This window comes from Rhinolophus ferrumequinum, chromosome 24 (assembly GCF_004115265.2).
Source record: "Rhinolophus ferrumequinum isolate MPI-CBG mRhiFer1 chromosome 24, mRhiFer1_v1.p, whole genome shotgun sequence".
Taxonomy (NCBI): Eukaryota; Metazoa; Chordata; class Mammalia; order Chiroptera; family Rhinolophidae; genus Rhinolophus; species Rhinolophus ferrumequinum.
In genome coordinates this window covers 34,770,474-34,789,833 of record NC_046307.1, presented here as the reverse complement: position 1 = coordinate 34,789,833, position 19,360 = coordinate 34,770,474, and the positions used below count along the sequence as shown (strand labels likewise).

Sequence of the window (19,360 nt, the reverse complement as noted above, 5' to 3'; positions counted from 1 at the left end):
TATCTATTGGGTATCTTTTGGTGATGACTGAAGACGCCCTAAAGTTCCTTTAAAGACTCCATGTGATCACTCTCTAAAAATGCTTAGTAGGTGTTTCGTTTGTGTAGGTAGCACAGGTTTGGGGTGTGTGTGTGTGTGTGAGAAACTGTAATGCCTTCTTCACTGCTCCACATCACCTCCTGGTGTCTTACTTCTGACTACTCCCCTTTGGGCACTTCTGTTTGTAGCCTCTAGATTAGGATTTATCATGGAGGACATTGAGCTAAGTAGACAAATATAGGACCAGGTTATTGGTAGGTTAGTCCCAAGTGTAAGTGACATTAACATGGGCAAGGCATATTAAGTTCAAAGTCATGTCATGCAAACTCAACTTAAGTAATAATTATTCTAGCTCAGATTGAGAGGAAACCTGAAGCCCTGCTGCCCTGTGTTCTCTTGCACGGGATGGTGTGTCAGAGGCACCGGTAACTCCACTGTCAAATAGTTCATAGCTATATGCCATCATTTTCTATAGTTTTTGTACATGATTTTCTAGAGAAAAAAAAACTTGATAAACACGCTCAACTGTGAAGTAATTTGTTAAACTGTCAACAATTTTAGCATTATATATAAAATAAATCACAATTTCCTAATACATTTCTCAACATCTGAGACATTTAGTTCATAAGAACAAATAGAATTGTAACATATAAATCATGAAATCATTCATTTCTAAGTACTGAGGAGACTGAATTGGCAGCTGAAATAGAAATAGTGTTTTGGATGTAATAGTCAAGTGTTTAAAAACAATTTACTGTTTTGCTCGAGTAATATTCAAAATATCTTCTGAAAAGATTCTGGAGAATCACGGTCTTATAATAAACCATAATACAGTAATTATAGCTTGGGTTTCTGTCAAGGTTCTTGCCATGCAAACGTTCATTTATCTGAAATTTGCTTAAAACAAATAGATTAGATTCATTTCAGGAACAAGGATGACATGACTTTTTTGTTAACACTGATTAATGATTTTAGTTCCTGATGTCGTTGGTAGACTATCATCATTTCACTCTGAAAAATGGTCTCCAGAATCTCTAGGTCTCATCTAGATAGAATGTTTGCCCATTTCTTATATTCTACTGACCTCTAGAGACTATATGTGCATGTATATAAATCACATGTGATATATGGTTATAAAAACATAAAACACATACCATAAATGCTATATAGATCAAGAAAAGGATCTTAACCACATAAGCCCATTTCATGTTAGAAAAATACGCACAAATTATTTACAGACATTTTCAAACGAGACCTTAAGTGCACATGTTTTATACTAATCCCGTTGACAGCACTTTCCCAGTGTCCTCCTGTAGAATTCTAGAAAAGTGACTTTCAGGCAAACTGATCCTATCCTTAGCTTGTGACTTGCCAGCGATAAAGAGTTACAGAGAATTCAGACACGCTGGCCTGGCATTTCCATAAAGCCAGATTTATTTTTGGTTGGGACTACATCACTTTATGTGAGGATCTTCTCCCCCCGAATGCTACTTGCTCTATTTAGTTCTTTTCTAATCTTCCTCCTGATGAAGCAGAGCATCTCAAGTGTGGAATGAGGGCTCGGATGGCTTTGTGATCCTTGAATTTAGTTTCTTTCTTTCAACATTGTCAACTGTAAAATATATGCATGAGTGTAATATTCAACATTAAAATACTTTCTAACTCAGGACTAGATCATGAACTCCAGAATCACGTGGGGTTCTCTTGGCATCCCTGGTACCTAGGACACTGCATGTCACATTTGTGAGAGTGTAATAATGTCAGCTAGAAAAAAGACGCAATATCTTCCCAGGAATATAATCACACTATATCTTACTAGGAATATACCCATTTTTTTCTCTTTCTACCTCTGGATACAGATACTGCTACAGACATCGATACTGATACAGATACAAAGATAGAGGTAGAAATCTGCACTTATAGAGAGAGTAACTGTGTGTGTGCGTGTGTGCGCACACACACATCTGACAGATAAGAGGCATCTTCTGTTAGATTGCTGCAAAAGTAATTGTGGTTAAAAAGGTTAAAAAAAATTGCAAAAACTGCAATTACTTTTGCATCAACCTAGTACATATACAGAACTTGTGACTAGATTTGCCAATGATTTTTCTAATAGTCACCGAGATTTTCCATTTCCTGTTTTGCATATCTTATTACTGCTTAAATTCTCATTTAACATTTGGATTGAAAACTGTTGGTCATTATACTACATCATCAATTACACCTCAACTGTTCACAATTTTCTTTTTAATAAACTCAATTTTAATTTAGTGATAAGAGAATATTTTTAGGATCAAGGGAGTTACAACATTTTTTTGCCGTTTACTATATTTGTGTCAACCATATTAGATAGTATATATTTTATATTTTATCACTTACATTACATTACATAATAGATTTATAAATAGAAACATCTGTGAAGTTTGATCAGGCACCTCAAAAGTACAACTGATTATTTATAGACGTTTGTCAAACAAGGATAGTATAAGAGAAGAGTACATTATTTGATAAGATATCGTTACAGAGTAGCAGCTATATAACCGCAAGATTTTGAAAATGTCCAAGACACAAATGATGTATAAGAAAGGGAGAGGAAATCAAATTCTGATTCTGTAGTGATATCCAGTAGATGGAATTCCGATCCCTGTTCTACAAACTTGGGGGGTACCTGGTAATTTCAGCTCCTCCTCTGTGATTAGAACCTCGCTCGAAAAGCCAACTATATTTCCTACACTTGAATCTTATCAAGAAATTAAAACTGAGTTTATTGGGGAGAAATTTACTTGAAGTTTTTAAATGTTGAGGTGCAGTCGCTGATGTGGTATAATGACCAACAGTTTTCAATCCATATTCTAAATGAGAATTTAAACAGTGATATAGTACATAAAACTGAAATCCTTTCACCATCTCAGCCTAATTCTGGTATCGAATAGGCTTTAAAGCCTTTAAAGTCCTCCGAGACTTTGAAGACCTCCCTGGGGTCAAATCCTAAATATAGATAACTTTTCAAGGATTGAGTGGAACTCAGCTGATGATGGAAATGGAATAGGACCGGTGTTGGAGATTTACTAAGTGGGTTTGGGCACCAATGATCCACTGTTGTACTTCATACTGGACGGACACGCCAATCAGAGCCCTGATAACCTGCTTTAGGTAACTGGGTTGATCCAAGTGACCTTATAAAGTTCCAGCTAGACACAATATCCAAGCAGTTAATTAAAAATAGTAGTTGGTCTGGCTATAGGGGAAGGAAATGATATAATCTAGAAAAATGAAACTGACTACTTGGCATCATTTTTGCCCCTGAAACACGTGGGTAAAATTCTGGTATATTTACAGCTATAGTAAACCACCATTTGTAAATAGAGAGACCCCTCTCCCATCCCCAAATTGAAATTTAGTCATTTAATTTTAGCGACTGGTTTAAAACACCTCGCCACTCAGACTTTTTACATAATTAATTTTTCTAAAGGATAATTCACTGGTTTTTGGATTCTGCTGCTCAAAAATGCCCTTCCCTAATGTTAGTGGAGGTACCAATGATTAGAGAAATGATTCACATCAGGTAGTTGAAGAGAAGACAGGGGAGTCAGAGAAGAAATCTGGATAATCCTCAGGCTGGAAATTCAAACCCTAGATAATCAGGACTGCACTATATATGCAATTATGATTCTTTCCAGTTAAGAGAAATTTGTAATCCATTCAGTTTCAAGCCTATAAAGTCACATTTCTCAAAAAACTTGTATTTCAGCCTCCAATGGCTTAAAAAGTTCTTCTTGCTAGATTGTCGCCAATTACAGAAATCCTTCCCAAGTACAAGGCTGCAGAAGTATATTAAACCTGTAGGATACCATGTAGCTGGCTGTTTTACAGAGCTTTATAGTGCACGTGATCTCAATGCATGATGTAATACTACTGAAGCAATTCACCACAATCTGATAACACTATTTGTTCAGCTCACAAATGTTGTCTTACATATAGGGGGTAAACTGTCTTTGAACAAAAGATTCAGAATAGAAAGCAAAGGAAGTACAGATAAATTTATATTAATTTTAAGAATAACCCCCCCCAACTCCAACACACACACACACACACACACACACACACACACTTCATGGGAAAACAAACACGGGACTGCTATGAATTCATTAGATTTCTGGTCTACCCAGAAATAATGGAGTTACTGCAATAACCACAGAAGTGTGAGTCAGGAAAAGGTTTGGCCACAGCTGTGCGACAGTCAGAAGAACTGAAGTCAATGGAGAAAAGACAGCTTCCGTGCAAGGCTCAACATTGGTACTGCATGAAAATGTGGTTGGTGCCTAGCAAATAAAAGATGATAACAGAGGTGTAAATTTCCATTGTATTAATACACATACCTCCGGTGTACATAAGGATGTGTACGTTATGGATTTGTGAGCGCTGATTTTTCCAGGGTTTTCAGAACCCTCTGCAAATACACAGAAGCAAATCAGTCAAATAAGGCAGGCTAGAAGAAACAGGAAAAAAAAAAATCCACCTACATTCAAGGTACGAAACAATAATTTCTAAGCCTTTGGGATCTATTTTTTTCCCTTGCATTGTAACGCAGTCAAGTGTATGAGTGATGCCTTTTGTGTTTGATAATGTCAAGTGTGAATGTCATGGGCAGCCCCCCCATCTCTGATGGTATTAAAATGGTGGAAAGATGAAAAGCTTGGAAAAAGTAAATGGAACAAATCAGATTAAAGTGGTTGGAGGATAAGGCAAGAAACTCATCTGTAACTTGGTTTCCAGGTGCTGTTGGTAACCCCGTCCCCCTGAATAGGCTGGTTAAATCACCTTCCGAGGAAAAGGGAGACATTCCACTTACTTAATTGTGCTAATAATTATTTTTGCTCTCTCTCATTATGAAGTCTATTGTATGCAAGAAAACATTTTATATGTTAACATTATAAACTTCCATTATATAGGTACAGAAGTCCCCCCTGCTGAGCTCATCAGTCAAACACACTAGACATCTAAGAGTTCAAGGGAAGTTAGTCAAGGTTTATAGAAAGTAACTGATAACACAGGTAATTCAGGGAGGCAACTAATTCTAATACATAAAATATATACCTTTTCAGAGACATGAAAATCCTCAAAGATCATAAAAATCCACTCTATGTCAGGAAATGGGGATGAACATAACACTAACTGATTATATCCAAATAGTATCAAGAGAATACCACACCTTCTAAACTACAGGTCTCATCTCTGATGAATGGTGAGAGTTTTTCTTGTGAAAACAAATGCATATACACAAAACCCCTGCCTAATGAGGCTATGACATCTACAGTACATACAAGAAACTGCAATAATTATAATAGGAAGGTGTTTTTCACAGCCATTCTGCCTCCTCTGGACAGTGTTTCTCAACCTTACCACCCATGTCTAGGCTAATGCATTGGATTATTCACTCGCTTCCATCTTCTACACTAGGGGCTCTTGCTGGTTTTTGTTTTGTTTTGTTTATAAACAACATCCCTGAAAGGTAAAGCAACATCCCATTAGTGACAATAGCTCCTGAAGACCACAATTTAATAGGAAAGCAGATGGCCCCTAGATAGACAGTTCAGCATCTCTTAGGGGTGGGGCGTAGTACAGACTCACTATTCCATTCCTTCTCCATCCCCATACCAAGGAAACGTCTCTAGAAGCTGCAGATAACATCCTCCCAGTGGCTATTAAATACCTTGACCCGACATTTGAGGGTCTCCATCGGACTGGCATTAGTCATTCTTTTTGGCATTACTTTCCACAGGACCCCTGTGATTTTGCTCATAAGGATTATGTTGTGTTTTCACCTTTCACTCTTAATTCAAAGGCTGCCATTCTCAGGATCCCCTCAACCTGCAGTGACCTTTCCTCTTTTCTCCTAAGGAAGGAGTTAAGACTGGCACATTTTAACCCACTAGGCAATTCTCCAGGTATGGTTCACATCTGCAGTCTTCCTAAGGTTCACAGTGAGAGGGCACATATTTTTTGTTGTTGTGAGAGGTATCATTTGTCGCATTAAATTCAGAGTGCTTTGGGTATAGTCAGTGCTTGACAGCTATAATGAATAAAAGAAAACCCCAAAAGTGAGCAGCGGAAAACCAGAAAAAGAAATAAAATCTCCCACCCCCCCAAATTATAAAGCTTTTCTTACTTAAAGACAGAAAGAAAAAAACAACCACTACGGGTCAAGCACAAAACCTATTTGAATCGAAGTAAAAAAAAAAAAAAAAAAAGGAAAAAATCCTTATCCCAGTGGGTCTACACTGCTGATTACAAAATAGGGGCAGCTGACACTCATGTCTTCTAAATACAAGCTTTTTTATTCTCCCCGAAAAAAGGAATGAATGGGTGTTAAATCAAAACATCCTATGAAGCATTTCACACCTCAGGAATAAAAACTGACAAAGAAGGGCTTCGATGCAAAAGAAAAATCCACCAGAAAAAAAGCTCGGGCTGCTTAAGGTTAAAAAAGAAAGAAAGAAAAAAAAAAGAACAGCAAAAAACTGAAAGCTCTACCTCCGAGGTAGAGCTTGTCTTATCTATAGGTACTTTGCAATATCCAAGGCCCCCTTACATTGGAATATATATATGTAAATGTGTTTGTATGTGATTATATATATGTGTGTATGTGTGTGTGTGTATATATATATATATATATGTATATATATATATAATCACATACATACACATTTCTCTTTCATAACTGAAATTGGTTAATTGATCATTTCCCAAAATAAATAATCCCATAGATAGAGGTCATTGGTTGCCTGAAATTGCATCAGTTCGTGTCTGGGTACCAGCATCCCGGACTCCCCTGGGATGTCTTTGTCATTTTATCAGAGTGATTACCAACAGAGTAGGTCCAGCGCGGGTCCCCTCAGCTGCCAGTGCTGAAGCCTGCTCTCTGCATTCTTATTTTCTCTATCAAGCCTGTGCCTTTTGCTTTGGAAATCTGGCACTTAATATCCAATGTTAATTACATTTCCTAGTCTGAGGAAAATCCTATTGGGCTAATTTTTCAAAATCACATAATGAAAGAACTTCAGTGACAAACCATGTAGGTTTTTGATTATTTTTTTACGGATAGATCTATTAAGCACTTAATATTCAGTGGGAAAACAGTCTCAGAGCAATGAAATTCTATTACTTTAGAGGTTGCATGCTTTTAATTTCTTAATATTTCATTACATGTTGGCAACTGGTGCATATTTTTATAATGCGTTTGATCATTACTCTTCTCAGGGTATTCTATTTCAGTTCTTCCTCTGACATCATATTTGCATGTTAAAGGGTTTTAGCATTCAGGGATGAAATGTTCTGAATAGTAATGTGCAGTTAACTTGATTTTTTTTTTTAATGGAAAACAGCAAACAGATATTATATATAGGGACTAAAGAGAACAATTTCATAATTTTAAAAATCTAACTCGAGTTTTAATAGCTTTCTATAGAACGTCATAAAAGGTAATGATTCAATATAACTCATTAATTAGCAAAGTATGCAAAATGTGATCAGCAGAGTTTGGGGAGAAGGATCTTTTTCATTAGCTTGTATGAGTCTACTGCATTTCTGTTTTTCCTGTAGAAAAATAATTTTCTTTGCTCTTCAGCAGCATCTACTGGAAAAGTCAGAAAAATGCTATTTATATGAATCTGATAGTTTGAGTAAGGACAGTTTGGGTTACCATCTGCTTAAAAAGTGCAAGCTGAACTCCCATTCAGTTTACAACTGAGTTACGTCTGCCTCCTTTAGTTCTAGTTAGTTCTCTAGGACAAGGACAGTGGTTCAGTGGTACAAACAGTCAAGCAGCAACTTCAAATTTGTCTTCCCCTCACCTTGAAGAAGTCACTTCCATAAATCACATTAAAACACATATATGATACAGACAGTGTATGTCTCCTGGCCTATCAGCACTTGCTACTTATTTAAGAAATCATTATCAGCGGCAGTGTCACAACACTCAATAGTTTGGTACAGCGGGAGTCCGAGAAAAGATTTTATGCCAGAAAGCTATGTAAAAGCATGGATGGAATCTGAGAAGTGCGACTTCAAGATGCTGCAAAGTTTCCTAAGTTGAAAACAAGACAACTGTATGTGCTGTGATTTTAAAGACTCCCTATGCTATCACCGGCGTGATGACATCAAACAGTGTATGGCAGTTTCCTTAGTCCTCGTCCACCTCTTTCTCTGCTCTTTTAACCATGATGGAAAAATGAAGTGTCCCCACACGTGTATGAGGGGGCTTCCCACGGTACTTGCACTGAAGATCAGCTCTCGATGATGAAACCCCCAGTGCATTTGGTCTCCACTCCCCCAAAATTCAGCACCTTCTGATGTCCTCAAAAACTGGATGCGTGGGCTGCACCCATGACATGCCATTAGATGGTCTGGCAAGCATGAGACGTGCCAGAGGATGGTTTTGAGGAACAAGTCTAGTTTGGAAACTCAGGAAGAAAAAAATTCTATCACCAAACACATATGTCAAATATTCTCTCATTCATGGATGCTGAACTCAGCAGTACCACAGGAGAGCCATTCTCCCTAGGACCAAGCCTTGTGGAGGTATTCAAGTCACCTTTCTACGTCTCATTCCAGAGAAGCATTCTTTTCACAGAATTTTGTACTTTGAATATTCACATTTTTCCCATCCAAAAAATAATCATCTAAAATTAATTCAAACATTTTAGGTAGCATCCTAGAAACACATCTGATATAATTGGAATTTCTGTTACCCTTAAGTGAAAACTCAGGCTAATTAGATTTTTTTTCTTTTTTCTTTTGCATTCTCAAATCTCAGTTCATTCATGCCAGCAATAAATTTTAGCAACAGAGGCAATGAACACCAAATCAGTGAAGACTGAGGTGAAAAGCAAATGATCCAAACTTTAAAACAACAGCAGCAGCAATAAAAATCAGGTGCTGGGAGACTGAAGCATATTGCATTTTGTGTTTGTTCAATGCTGAAATACATGTGAGCCTTTTAAGCTTCATCCCCAAGCTCTTTAAAGAAGAAAGGCCATCAAATATAACGCACGGCTCTCATTCATAGCACACAAAAGGGACAGATGCCTGAAAGCCACCTACAGTGGAAGTCCACACGTATTCTATTTAGGGTCCTCATGCAAAGTTCCCACGGTGTGAGACGATGGATAACCGTCCCCCTCCGTTCCTGAGCCGCTGAAAATCCAAAAAAACCCTCCTCAGACAGCACGTCCAGAGTTAACTCCCCTTTCAAACTGTCAGAATTCAGTTATGCTCATTATTTACTGGATTATTTTCTAGAACATGCCCTAACCTGATGTTTCAACTTTATATTTCATTTGGGACAACACTTAATGTCCATGTATGAAACATCAATCTGACACAGGTTAAGGAGATATAAGCAGCGCTTCACCGTCAAGATCCAAACCAAACACACCCCGGCAGTTAGACTTAAATAAACTCTACCCTTGCTTAAACCTCCAGTGAGAAATTATTATAACGCATCAGAAGTTCAGTTAGAAGAAACATTTCACATGCCAGCTCTCTCCCAGGGTTTAAGTCCCGGAGTTCGAAAACAGAATCAATGGGATGATTATTTTATTTTCCTGTTAGCTGTGTAGAATTTCACGTAACGCAAAGCGCTATTCTGAACAAAAATCATCTTTCCCATCTCTCCTTTTAAATACAACGGAGGCGAAATCATTCAGTACAAATGCATTTACTAATACAAATCTATTTCCAATTGAATTTGCTGCATGCTCTAATTCGTCAAAATTAATAACAGGTACTTTCTATGTTAAACAAAAGGAAGCCGACTGAAAAATCGGCTTCTGCCGCGGATGCCTTTCTCAATTACAAAACGGTGAAAACAGATTTAACTAAGCCACTCGGTCAAACCCTCCGATGGGCGCTCTTACCTGTCTCAGCTGAAGGTTTCCTTCCCTTGTTAGCAGCGTGCAGCATCTCTAGCTCGCCCCAATCCTCACCACCAGTCTCAAATTACACCACTAAATCCACCCCCCACCCCCCGCCTTTTTTTTTTTCCTTTCTTTCTTTTTTTTTCTTTTCCCCAGCAAGAAAATGCTTATTGAAAGTGATTAGTTTTTGTTGTCCTTTTTAAGTCCCTCCTGCGGGAAGGAACGGGGGAACAGGGGAGCGATGTGACGCCACCTTTTAATCTTTTGTAAGAGTGAAAAGGCAGAAAAGGAACGCTCGATCAAACTGAGCTGCACACATGACTAAAACTCGCAGGAGAGGACTGCCGCTGCCTGGCGAAAGCACCGCTAGGCTTGAGTGTAAGAACAGAGAAGAGCGGAGAGAGTCAATGGAATGTGACAACGTGTGTGCATCAAAGGCAGGAAGAGAGAGAGAACAATGAGCGAGGGAAAGACGGAGAGAGGGAGAGAAAGAGAAAGGGGGGGGAGGGAGAGAGAGAGAGAGAGAGAGAGAGAGAGAGAGAGAGAGAGAGAGAGAGAGAGAGAGAGAGAGAGAGAGAGAAGAGGGAACACAGGGAAAAGATAGAGCGGGTTTCAGGCAAAGGATTCTGAGAATAAAGGAACAGTGCAGTGTCTGGCAGCTTCTGTTTTTCCCTCAGCGAGCATGATACACTGCCTCTCTCATTTAGAAACACATTCGTGTACATTCCAGGTTTGAAAACTGAGATAATCGCAGTGTGCCCCCGGTTTTGTGTGATTGGCATTGAACTGTGTGGTGTACCTGTGATTTTTTTTTTAGGATGCATTTAAGTGCAATTTATTTCACATATTTATTTATGTAGGCAAGAAATGAAAGCTGCTAATTTCTACGGCAATTTGCAATGTAGTTTTACTGGCAGATGGAACTCTACTTATCATAACTGCTGACAAACTGCCACGGGTAAACAAAAGAAGAAACAAGTGCTTCGTCTTGGTAATTGTCTTTAAAAGGAAAAAGCCCACACCAAAATATTAGCACTTGCAAAACCTGGGTTTCCTGGTTAAAGTTTGAAAGGTGGTTTCTCTCTGTTAGTTTTATTAATAAAGGCAAAATAAAAGAGACGACAAGGTGTTTGCAGGAAAGGTGTTGGACAAGAGGCTATCAGGAAAGTGAAAACCTAAATGCCTTTCTGGTTTCCCTCCAAATGTGACAACAGGCTTGCTTTCTTGAATCCTGGAACGGAGTTTTTGAGTCCCTATTTCTACAGACTTTTGCTGCATCCTTCTGCCTTCCTGTACCATTTTATAGTAGGTTCCATTTTTAAAACAAGTCAAAAAGAAATGATTTCCTAATTCAAGTGGATTCAAATGTGTCTCACCAGCTTTGTCCCATTTCTGCTCCTCTCCTACCACATGGGGGCTAGGATTACATAGTTGAATTCCCTCAGTGACCTCTTTTATAAGGCTGTAAAGTGCTGATTCCAAGGTTAAGTGTTTGGTATAAGTTAAGGTACTGGTGACAATAACTGCTTGCTTGCTGTGGTAATAACCTGAGCCCCGGCAGTAGTGAACCAGCAGGAAGAGGACACACCCAGGCTTCTGGCTGACCATCTTTTCAAGATTAAGCAATTCTGATCACAGAAAGTAAATACAGGTGTCCTGCCTATACCAGAAATTATTTTGAAAAGAACTAGAAACAAAATACCACTCAGTTATTTCGCTTCAACCACAGTATATCTGAACAACATAGCATGGACCCGAGGCATCTGATATTCTGGAGTTTCTACGTAAGCCGCCAAATATAGAAGAAGAAGTGGTCCAGGAATAAGACCTTCCTCCTCCACCCTGGCCACATTGCTGTATCCAAAGAGGGATGGCTGAAGCTTGTTAAACTCAAAGTGTCATGATTTTTGTGGTTTGGCACTAGGAGGATATGTTTTTAGCTTGGACCCAAATTAAGAAGTAACAACTCCCTTACCTCGCCCCAATGAGATCAAGATGAAACTCTACTTATCATAAAGGCAGAGCAGAGAATGGAGAACGCACAGGGGCTGAGCAGAAAGCAGCTGGCAGGGAAGAGAGCTTGCTCAGATGTAGAAGGGAAAGGAGGCTGCCGAGGCGCTGGGGAGGGCTGCCCTGGCAAACCCAGAATTCTCTGCAGACGTTTCACAGAGTCTATGGGAAGCAGCCTCCTTTAAATGCCATTATTGATATAGGTTCTACAGTTAAAATTAACTTTATACAAGGGAGTAAGTAGACTGAGAATTTTCTGCCAATAAAAATAAAGACTCTGTTCCAAGAATACAACTATTTAAGTACAATAAAAGCAGGGGAGGGGCCTGGGGCTTATTGAAGAGGATCAAAAAAAACATAGTCAAGGCAAGATAAAAGGAAATCACGGCGACGTAGATTCTTTTTAAAAAAACTATAAATGGCTAACAGTATTGTTGCTTATTTTTGCCACTTTCTTAGTGAGGAGATGGGCACCCTGAATTTGATATATATAATATATATATTTTATATATATATATATATATATATATATATATATATATATATATATTTTATATATATATATATACACACACACACATACACCAGGCTGCCTGGTATCATTTGTAGTTCGATATGTATAGCACTTATTCTTAAACTATGTAACAGGGGGTGGGGAACTATCTCCCAAAGGTGGCCAAAATCATGTTAATATTTTTTACTAACTTAGGACTTTCATGAGACTTGTTTCTCTGTGGGAGAGCTTTATGTTCATGTGTGTATACTGTGGAATATATGGTGGTGACGTGCTCAGTTTTGGGAACCATGCTGCTTGGGATTGAATCCCAGCTCCAGGACCCGTTTTGCTGTGTGACCTTGGCCTCTCTGTGGCTGTGTCCTCATCTTAAAATGGGTGTAATAATATTACCTACCTCACATGGATGGCGGGGGCTGTCATTAGGTAAAAATAATTCATGTGCTGTTGTGAGTTGCTTTCTTAGCACATAACAAGTGCTTTATAAATGTTAACTCCTATTATTATTATGAAATCTGCCCAACAGATTTTTGTTATCGCTTTGATAGACAATATGTTACTACCCTCAAAGCAAGCTGTGTCTCCCAATTTCCTTACCTGTGTAAAGTGTATAAATCTCGGAGTCATTTAGGACTCCTTTTTTTCCTTTCTCTCTCATCCAGTTATCAATAACCATCAAATACAAACCCCTTCCCCATGACTCTTAAAGTTATTGTTTTCATTTCTATACTCTTAATACCTTCTTGATTTGGGCACTTTGGCTTGGATTATTGCAATGATCTTTTAATGTAACACTTCTCCATGCTTTTCTTTTCTGTCCTGAAACACACAAGGAGTGACAGAATGGGGCACCCACTCCTCTGGGGACATTTCTAGGGTCCTGCCAAAAACCAAACCAGATAGTGTTCCGCCTTTCCCCTTCTCAAGAAAGAACTTGGAATTTAAGTAAAGGAGAATGTTATTATTCTAGAAATGACCTTGAATCTGCTCTCGTGGGTAAAGGAGCTAATCTTTGGCAAACTAATACTTTACTATTATTACCTTGTTAGTTGTGACACTTCACCCAGCTGTCATGACCCAGCTATTGAAAACAACCTTCTTAAGAGGTTTTCTTTTCTTCTTCAATTCATCCTTCACAAACCAGAATAACCTTCTTAAAATGTCACTCTGGATGACATCTATTCCCAATAGTTATTGATTGGTCAATTGAAAGTCCGTTTTATTTCATGCTCTTATGAATCAGCTTAAAAGTCATCCCAGGTTCAAAAAGTGATAGTAAAAAAGTCATCATCATCTGAGGAAAGAGAGTGTGCAGGAAAAATGTAGGAAAAATAATTTAAGAAGGTATGTCAGGCTGATAGTACCAAGCTTGTGATACTTTTCTGGCAATTATAATATTTGTGGTTATTGTCAAACATTTAAAATCTGTAATTGTAATTACTTTTCTTATTCTAAAGAGGTTGTAAAAGGAAAAAAAAAAGCATCGTGGGTTCACAGTCTTCTAGAGAACAAAATTCCGATTCCTTTGCCTTGTATTCAGTCATTTCTGCACTTGAACTGCAACCTCTCCCTGTAAACATTCATTCTATCACCTCCTCGTAGGGCTCGCTTTCCTCCAGCCTGAACCATCCACATCCCTTCGAAAGCCTCATGGACATTGCTAGTTCTTTCCAGAATCTCTTCTTCTTCTTCATCACAACATACTGAACTCCTATCTCTTTACCTAAGACCGGGAGGGTTACATATCCTCCACAATGTCCACAAAGACTTCCTTGACCTTCCTCCATTTACAGCAATGAAATCATTTTAATCATATTAGCTACCCAAACGCTCCAGGAAAGGTCATATGTAGCATAATTGGAGCTTGGCGTTAGAGCTCTTCCCAGGTCTACATCCTGACCCTAAAATTTGCGTCCTAATTTGGGGATATTGGTTAAATCCCTTTTCTCTTTCAACCTCACTCTCCTCATCTGTCAGATCGTGTTATGACAATTTAATTAGAAAATAGATGCAAAGTTATTAGCACAATAGCTGGGATACAGCTAGCATCTACACAATGAACAGTTAGTAATAATACAAGTGCTTATTAAATGAAAGAGATTTTTCATTGCCTCTACTTTCTAAACTTCATAACAACCCACCAAATGGCTGTTATTAGAACCATTTTCTAGAAGGTAAAACTGACATTTAGCAAAATTAATTTACCTGTGTCACACAGAAGCACATGGCAAAGACAGGATATAAACCCCTATCTTTCTGCCTTCTAGTTGTTTTTATCCACGCCGATTATTTACAATTTAGCCTGTACCGTATTGGTTTACTATCATTTGAGTTTTCAAGTTTGTGCCCTATTCTTTCAATTACATTATAAACTAAATGAGAGTAATAGTCAATGTTTAAAATGTCTCTGCATCTTTAGTATCTTCCACACATCTTTCAACAAAGTAGCTTGCCTACTCAGTAAGTGTTTGCTGGCCCCTTGTTCATCCGTGCTCATGGGGATTTCATTTTTAAACTATTTTTGAATTCAGTGACACTGTTTGTTGAGGAAATGCTTTCATCATCCTTTCTATGAAAACATCATAATTATACAAAATAATGTAAAAGACTAGATATGAATGAAGCATGTGAATAGAAACGAATGACATTCTTTGCAAAGAAGCTGTACAGAAGTGATACTCATCGATTTGATTTGCTTCCTCACACATGGCATTTATGTTCTGCTTAGAGATGGGCCCCTAAGGCCATCCATTCCAGGCATGGAAAGTGGAGGTTTTTTTTAGCTCAAAGTCATCCATCTGAGGTTACACAAAAAGGCAGAGATAACCACTCAAATACCCATGGCGTTCAGTCACCTTTAAATCTTTCCTTTAAAATAAATGCAATAATTATATTCTCATTTATTTTGTTTCTGGCTAAGTCTACACAAGGCTAAAACAACCTGGAATAGCGCAAAATACTCAGTCGACCGATATCATGTTTTTCGGTGTACATGGTGATACTGCTATTGAATTTTCAACAGGTTGAATTAATATTTTATTTAAAAATATATATATACATATGTCTCTGCCTGTCTGTGCACAAGTGAAAGAAATAGCACTAAGAAGAGAACTGCCCTGTGTGCCCTACGCAGAATGATCAGTGGTATCAAACACTCACTATCTTGTGAGTGTTTGATACCAGTCTTGTACTAGTCTTTTAATATTTGCATAAATTTCATGAAATCAGACTACCATGTTGTTTACTGCTGTATCCCTGGTACCTAGAGCAGTGCCTAACATGCAGTAAGTAATTGTGTGTGTGTGTGTGTGTGTGTGTGTGTGTGTTTGTATGTGTGTTTGATAAACGAATGAGAGAATGGAGTTCCCCCCGCCCATTTTGCCTACACCTATCTATTTCTAGAATTTTTTAAATTCCCACCCAATTGGTTTATATACATCCACACACATTTTGTGCTGTGCTACCTACCTCCTCATGTGATTTCCCATGGAATGTGTTTTCTTAAATGTATTGGAATATTTTATTACATATAATTTTCCAAATTAATCTAGTCCTGCCTTTGGCTATGTCATACTGTTAGTGAACTGTTATTCTTATATCTCTAGGTCACTCATTTTATCATGGAGATTCTAAATTCCCTAAAGGTTTCTTAAAGGTTGTAGGAATTCAGTGTCTTTTATATATATATATATATATATATATATATATATATATATATGATATATATTCCTTTGAGTCCTATCTTGTTCATAGAGTAACTGTGTATGGGTGTGTGTGTGTGTGTGTGTGTGTGTGTGTGTATCACATGTTGATTTGGTATTCAGACTGAAAGTACTGACAGGTATAAAATTCTATCATTCAGAAATTATGTGGAAAAAAAAAAACACCCTGTTGTTAGAATACTGCTAGAATAGTGGCAAAAATGCATACAATTCACTTTTATAAGTTTATCATCCTTTAGGTGGTATGAAAGGGCATTCATGTACTTTCTTCAGTATACACATATACACTGGGGGTGCCAATAAATGTATACAAGTGGACACTTTGGTCAGCATTGCTCAAGCATTGTTCACCATAATCAGATGGGTCTGGGTGCGGATGGTAACCACTTTGAGCCCCTCTTGTAATTTCAGAAGTCAAATGTGACTTGTATTCATCTTTTGTTATCGGTATATATCGAGTATTGCTATTTTAATAGTTTTTTTCCTGTCTTAAAATGTGCATACATTTTTTTGTCACCCTGTGTGTGTGTACATGTAAGCATGTGTGTGTGTACGTGTGTGTGCATGCGTTTGTATATATGTATGTGTGTGTATGAGTGTATGTGTGTGTATGTGTGTATGTATGTATGTGTGTAGGTGTGTATGTGCGTGCATGTGTGTGTATGTATGTGTGCATATCTGTGTGTGTATCTGTGTGTGTATGTGTGTGTATGATTGTTGCTGAGCACATAGTCAAAGTCAACCAATGTTCAAGTTAGTGTCAAAATTAATTAATTTCTCATTTCAACAAACTGTGATTCTCACAGTAGGAAGAACTAACAACTGCCCTCTGGAAGAATATTATTTTTCCTCAATCATTTATACATTAGTTGGAAGTCAGACTATGTTGACCCATGGGAAACTCATCCTTAAAGAGAGGGTTTCTCAGTTCCGTAGGGTCTTGTCTGTGAGGTCATTTCAGGCCCAATTATACACTTACCTCTTCTGGGAGGTTTGTAGGTGGGGATATGACAAGAGAGAACATTGGGGCAGAGACCTCACCCTAACAAGCCTCACTCCTGGGCTTTCCTAGGAAAGATTTTTCACTTACATAGTGGTTCTGTCTGCATTCACTGGAGATTCAAGCTACTGGAATTGTCTATAAATTACTGGTTTTCGGAAAGAAAAAATATCTCCAAAATGGAAAGCAGGACATAACCTCTGAAGTTTCAATAAAACTCTACATGTAGCCTTCTCACTTGTAAAGACGAGATAATGCAGGTCCATTTTCCTATCTGTTTCCCAAATTATAATGAGCATACAATATGATTAAAGTTTGGTGATATAGTTTTCCAAAATTAGTTTATTGAATAATATAATTATATCAGATTTCATTTAACCAATTAAAACAAATTATTTTGCATATAAAATTACTTAAGTTACCATGTTCTGGCATTTTGGTGTTTGTCTGCTAAACAGAAGTTAGTCTGGTCTGTTTTGTGTTTCTGTTTTGCATAGTGATTTGAACACTCCCTTACGTGAAAATCAAAGTAGCTAACTTTACTAATCATAAAGTAAACATGGAAAGCAAATCAAGAGAGAACTTCAAATCTCTGCTTCCCGTGGTGGATCGAATAGAGTTGGACTCAATGAAACTCTTAAGAATTTATGTTTCTCTCCATTGAGTTGAATACAGCCTTTGGTGGACTACTGGGTTCTTGTTACTGATGTTTTTCAATATGAAACGTTTAAAAGCACCCAACTAGAAGTTGCACGATGATCACAGCCTTGCACGCATTCACCAGAAAAACACATTCACTGCCACAGGTTTTATTTTTACAGTAACCAGTGTACTGCACCGTTTGCCAGTTACTTCAATAGTCTTACCCATGACAATCACAAAAGCAATTCACAACCTTACTTATCAGATAGTTCTGTTTTACAAAAATCTGGTTGCTAAAATCCAGGATAAAACAGTGCAATTTCTGATGCTGAATATCTGAAAAGCTCTGGAAGCTGCTAGGATGAGATATGCACTAAAATATGTAATACGATGGAATTACAACGGACAGACATTCTGGAGGGTGCACACTCAAGTGCATCTCAGAGTGGGTCACATTTAATGGTGCTACTTTCAAGATTTACAAACAAATTCTTCATTTAAACTGCCTCCACCACTCATAGTCTTTCTTAGCTCCAAATTTAACTCTTTCAGTAAAAGAAAACAAAGTAGAACTCTCTCGAAAAGAATGATCCGTGACAACAAGCACCATTGAATAATTGTTTCCAGAATGAAATCAAAGTAGGGATCTCAATTAAATAGTTTATTTCACATGCTGACTTCCAAATCTCTAGGTGTACTCTGAAGGCAACAACGTATTTCTGATGAGAATTTAACACAAAAAAGTGGTGATTTTAACAGCTGACAAATCCTCTGTAATAAGAGACTTAAAAACAACAACAACACAAACAAACAAACCACTTTTCCAGTGATTAGGCTATGAAGATATCAAAGGAATGTATGTGATACACTCCCTTAAAGAGCATAGACACCAGTTAAATCTTTTTAGGCAGAGTTTTCATGACTGTATATTAGTATGAGAGAGAAATGAGAATAACATGCACCACTGAGAGGCAGTGCAGTGCAACATAAAACGTTACTGTATTTCAATCCCAGACCTGCCACCATCTCAGTACTTGGCTTTGGCCAAACCACTTACTCACTATCTGCCTTCACTTCTCCATCCGCTAAATGGGACTAGTATCTCCCAGTTTCTGATAATAAGATTAATAAAAAAGAATTAGTATTCTCATAGAGACAGAGAACCATATCCTTTCCCTCTGCCGTCAAAGTCTATTAAAGCTAACGACTCCAGGGGAATAAGGAATTGTATTCTGGAAGCTGAATGCTTTCCTTGAGGCTGCTGGGGCACCAATTAATAGAGTGAGGCAATAAACCACTCAATAATCCTGCATGGGCTGAAAGAATTAATGCAGCTCACCTCTGTTCTGTGAGTGCAATACCATGTACTCAGAGGCTGCTCGATAAATATTAGCTGATGATGATATTGACAGGGGACTGTGTACAGTCGCAACACTAAGTGAATTACTAACTTTTCAGTTGTTCAGAAAACTCATGGAATAATTATTGGCAACGAAGGAAACCTATCCATGACCTC

General features: G+C 37.9%; 1 protein-coding gene across 3 annotated transcripts in view; it reads right to left on the bottom strand.

The window, feature by feature from the left end:
• The window catches only part of TENM2 (teneurin transmembrane protein 2), a 1,147,948-nt gene that overhangs the window by 608,622 nt on the left and 519,966 nt on the right, over positions 1-19,360 (bottom strand). Inside the window, exon 1 of one of the 3 annotated variants that reach the window (XM_033096735.1) lies at positions 9,957-10,348. The exons of the other annotated variants lie outside the window; for them this stretch is intronic. Coding sequence (XP_032952626.1) covers positions 9,957-10,002 — 46 coding nt within the window. The 5' untranslated portion in view covers positions 10,003-10,348. Of the gene's footprint in view, positions 1-9,956; positions 10,349-19,360 lie in introns of those variants that run through there. 3 annotated transcript variants of the gene reach the window in all.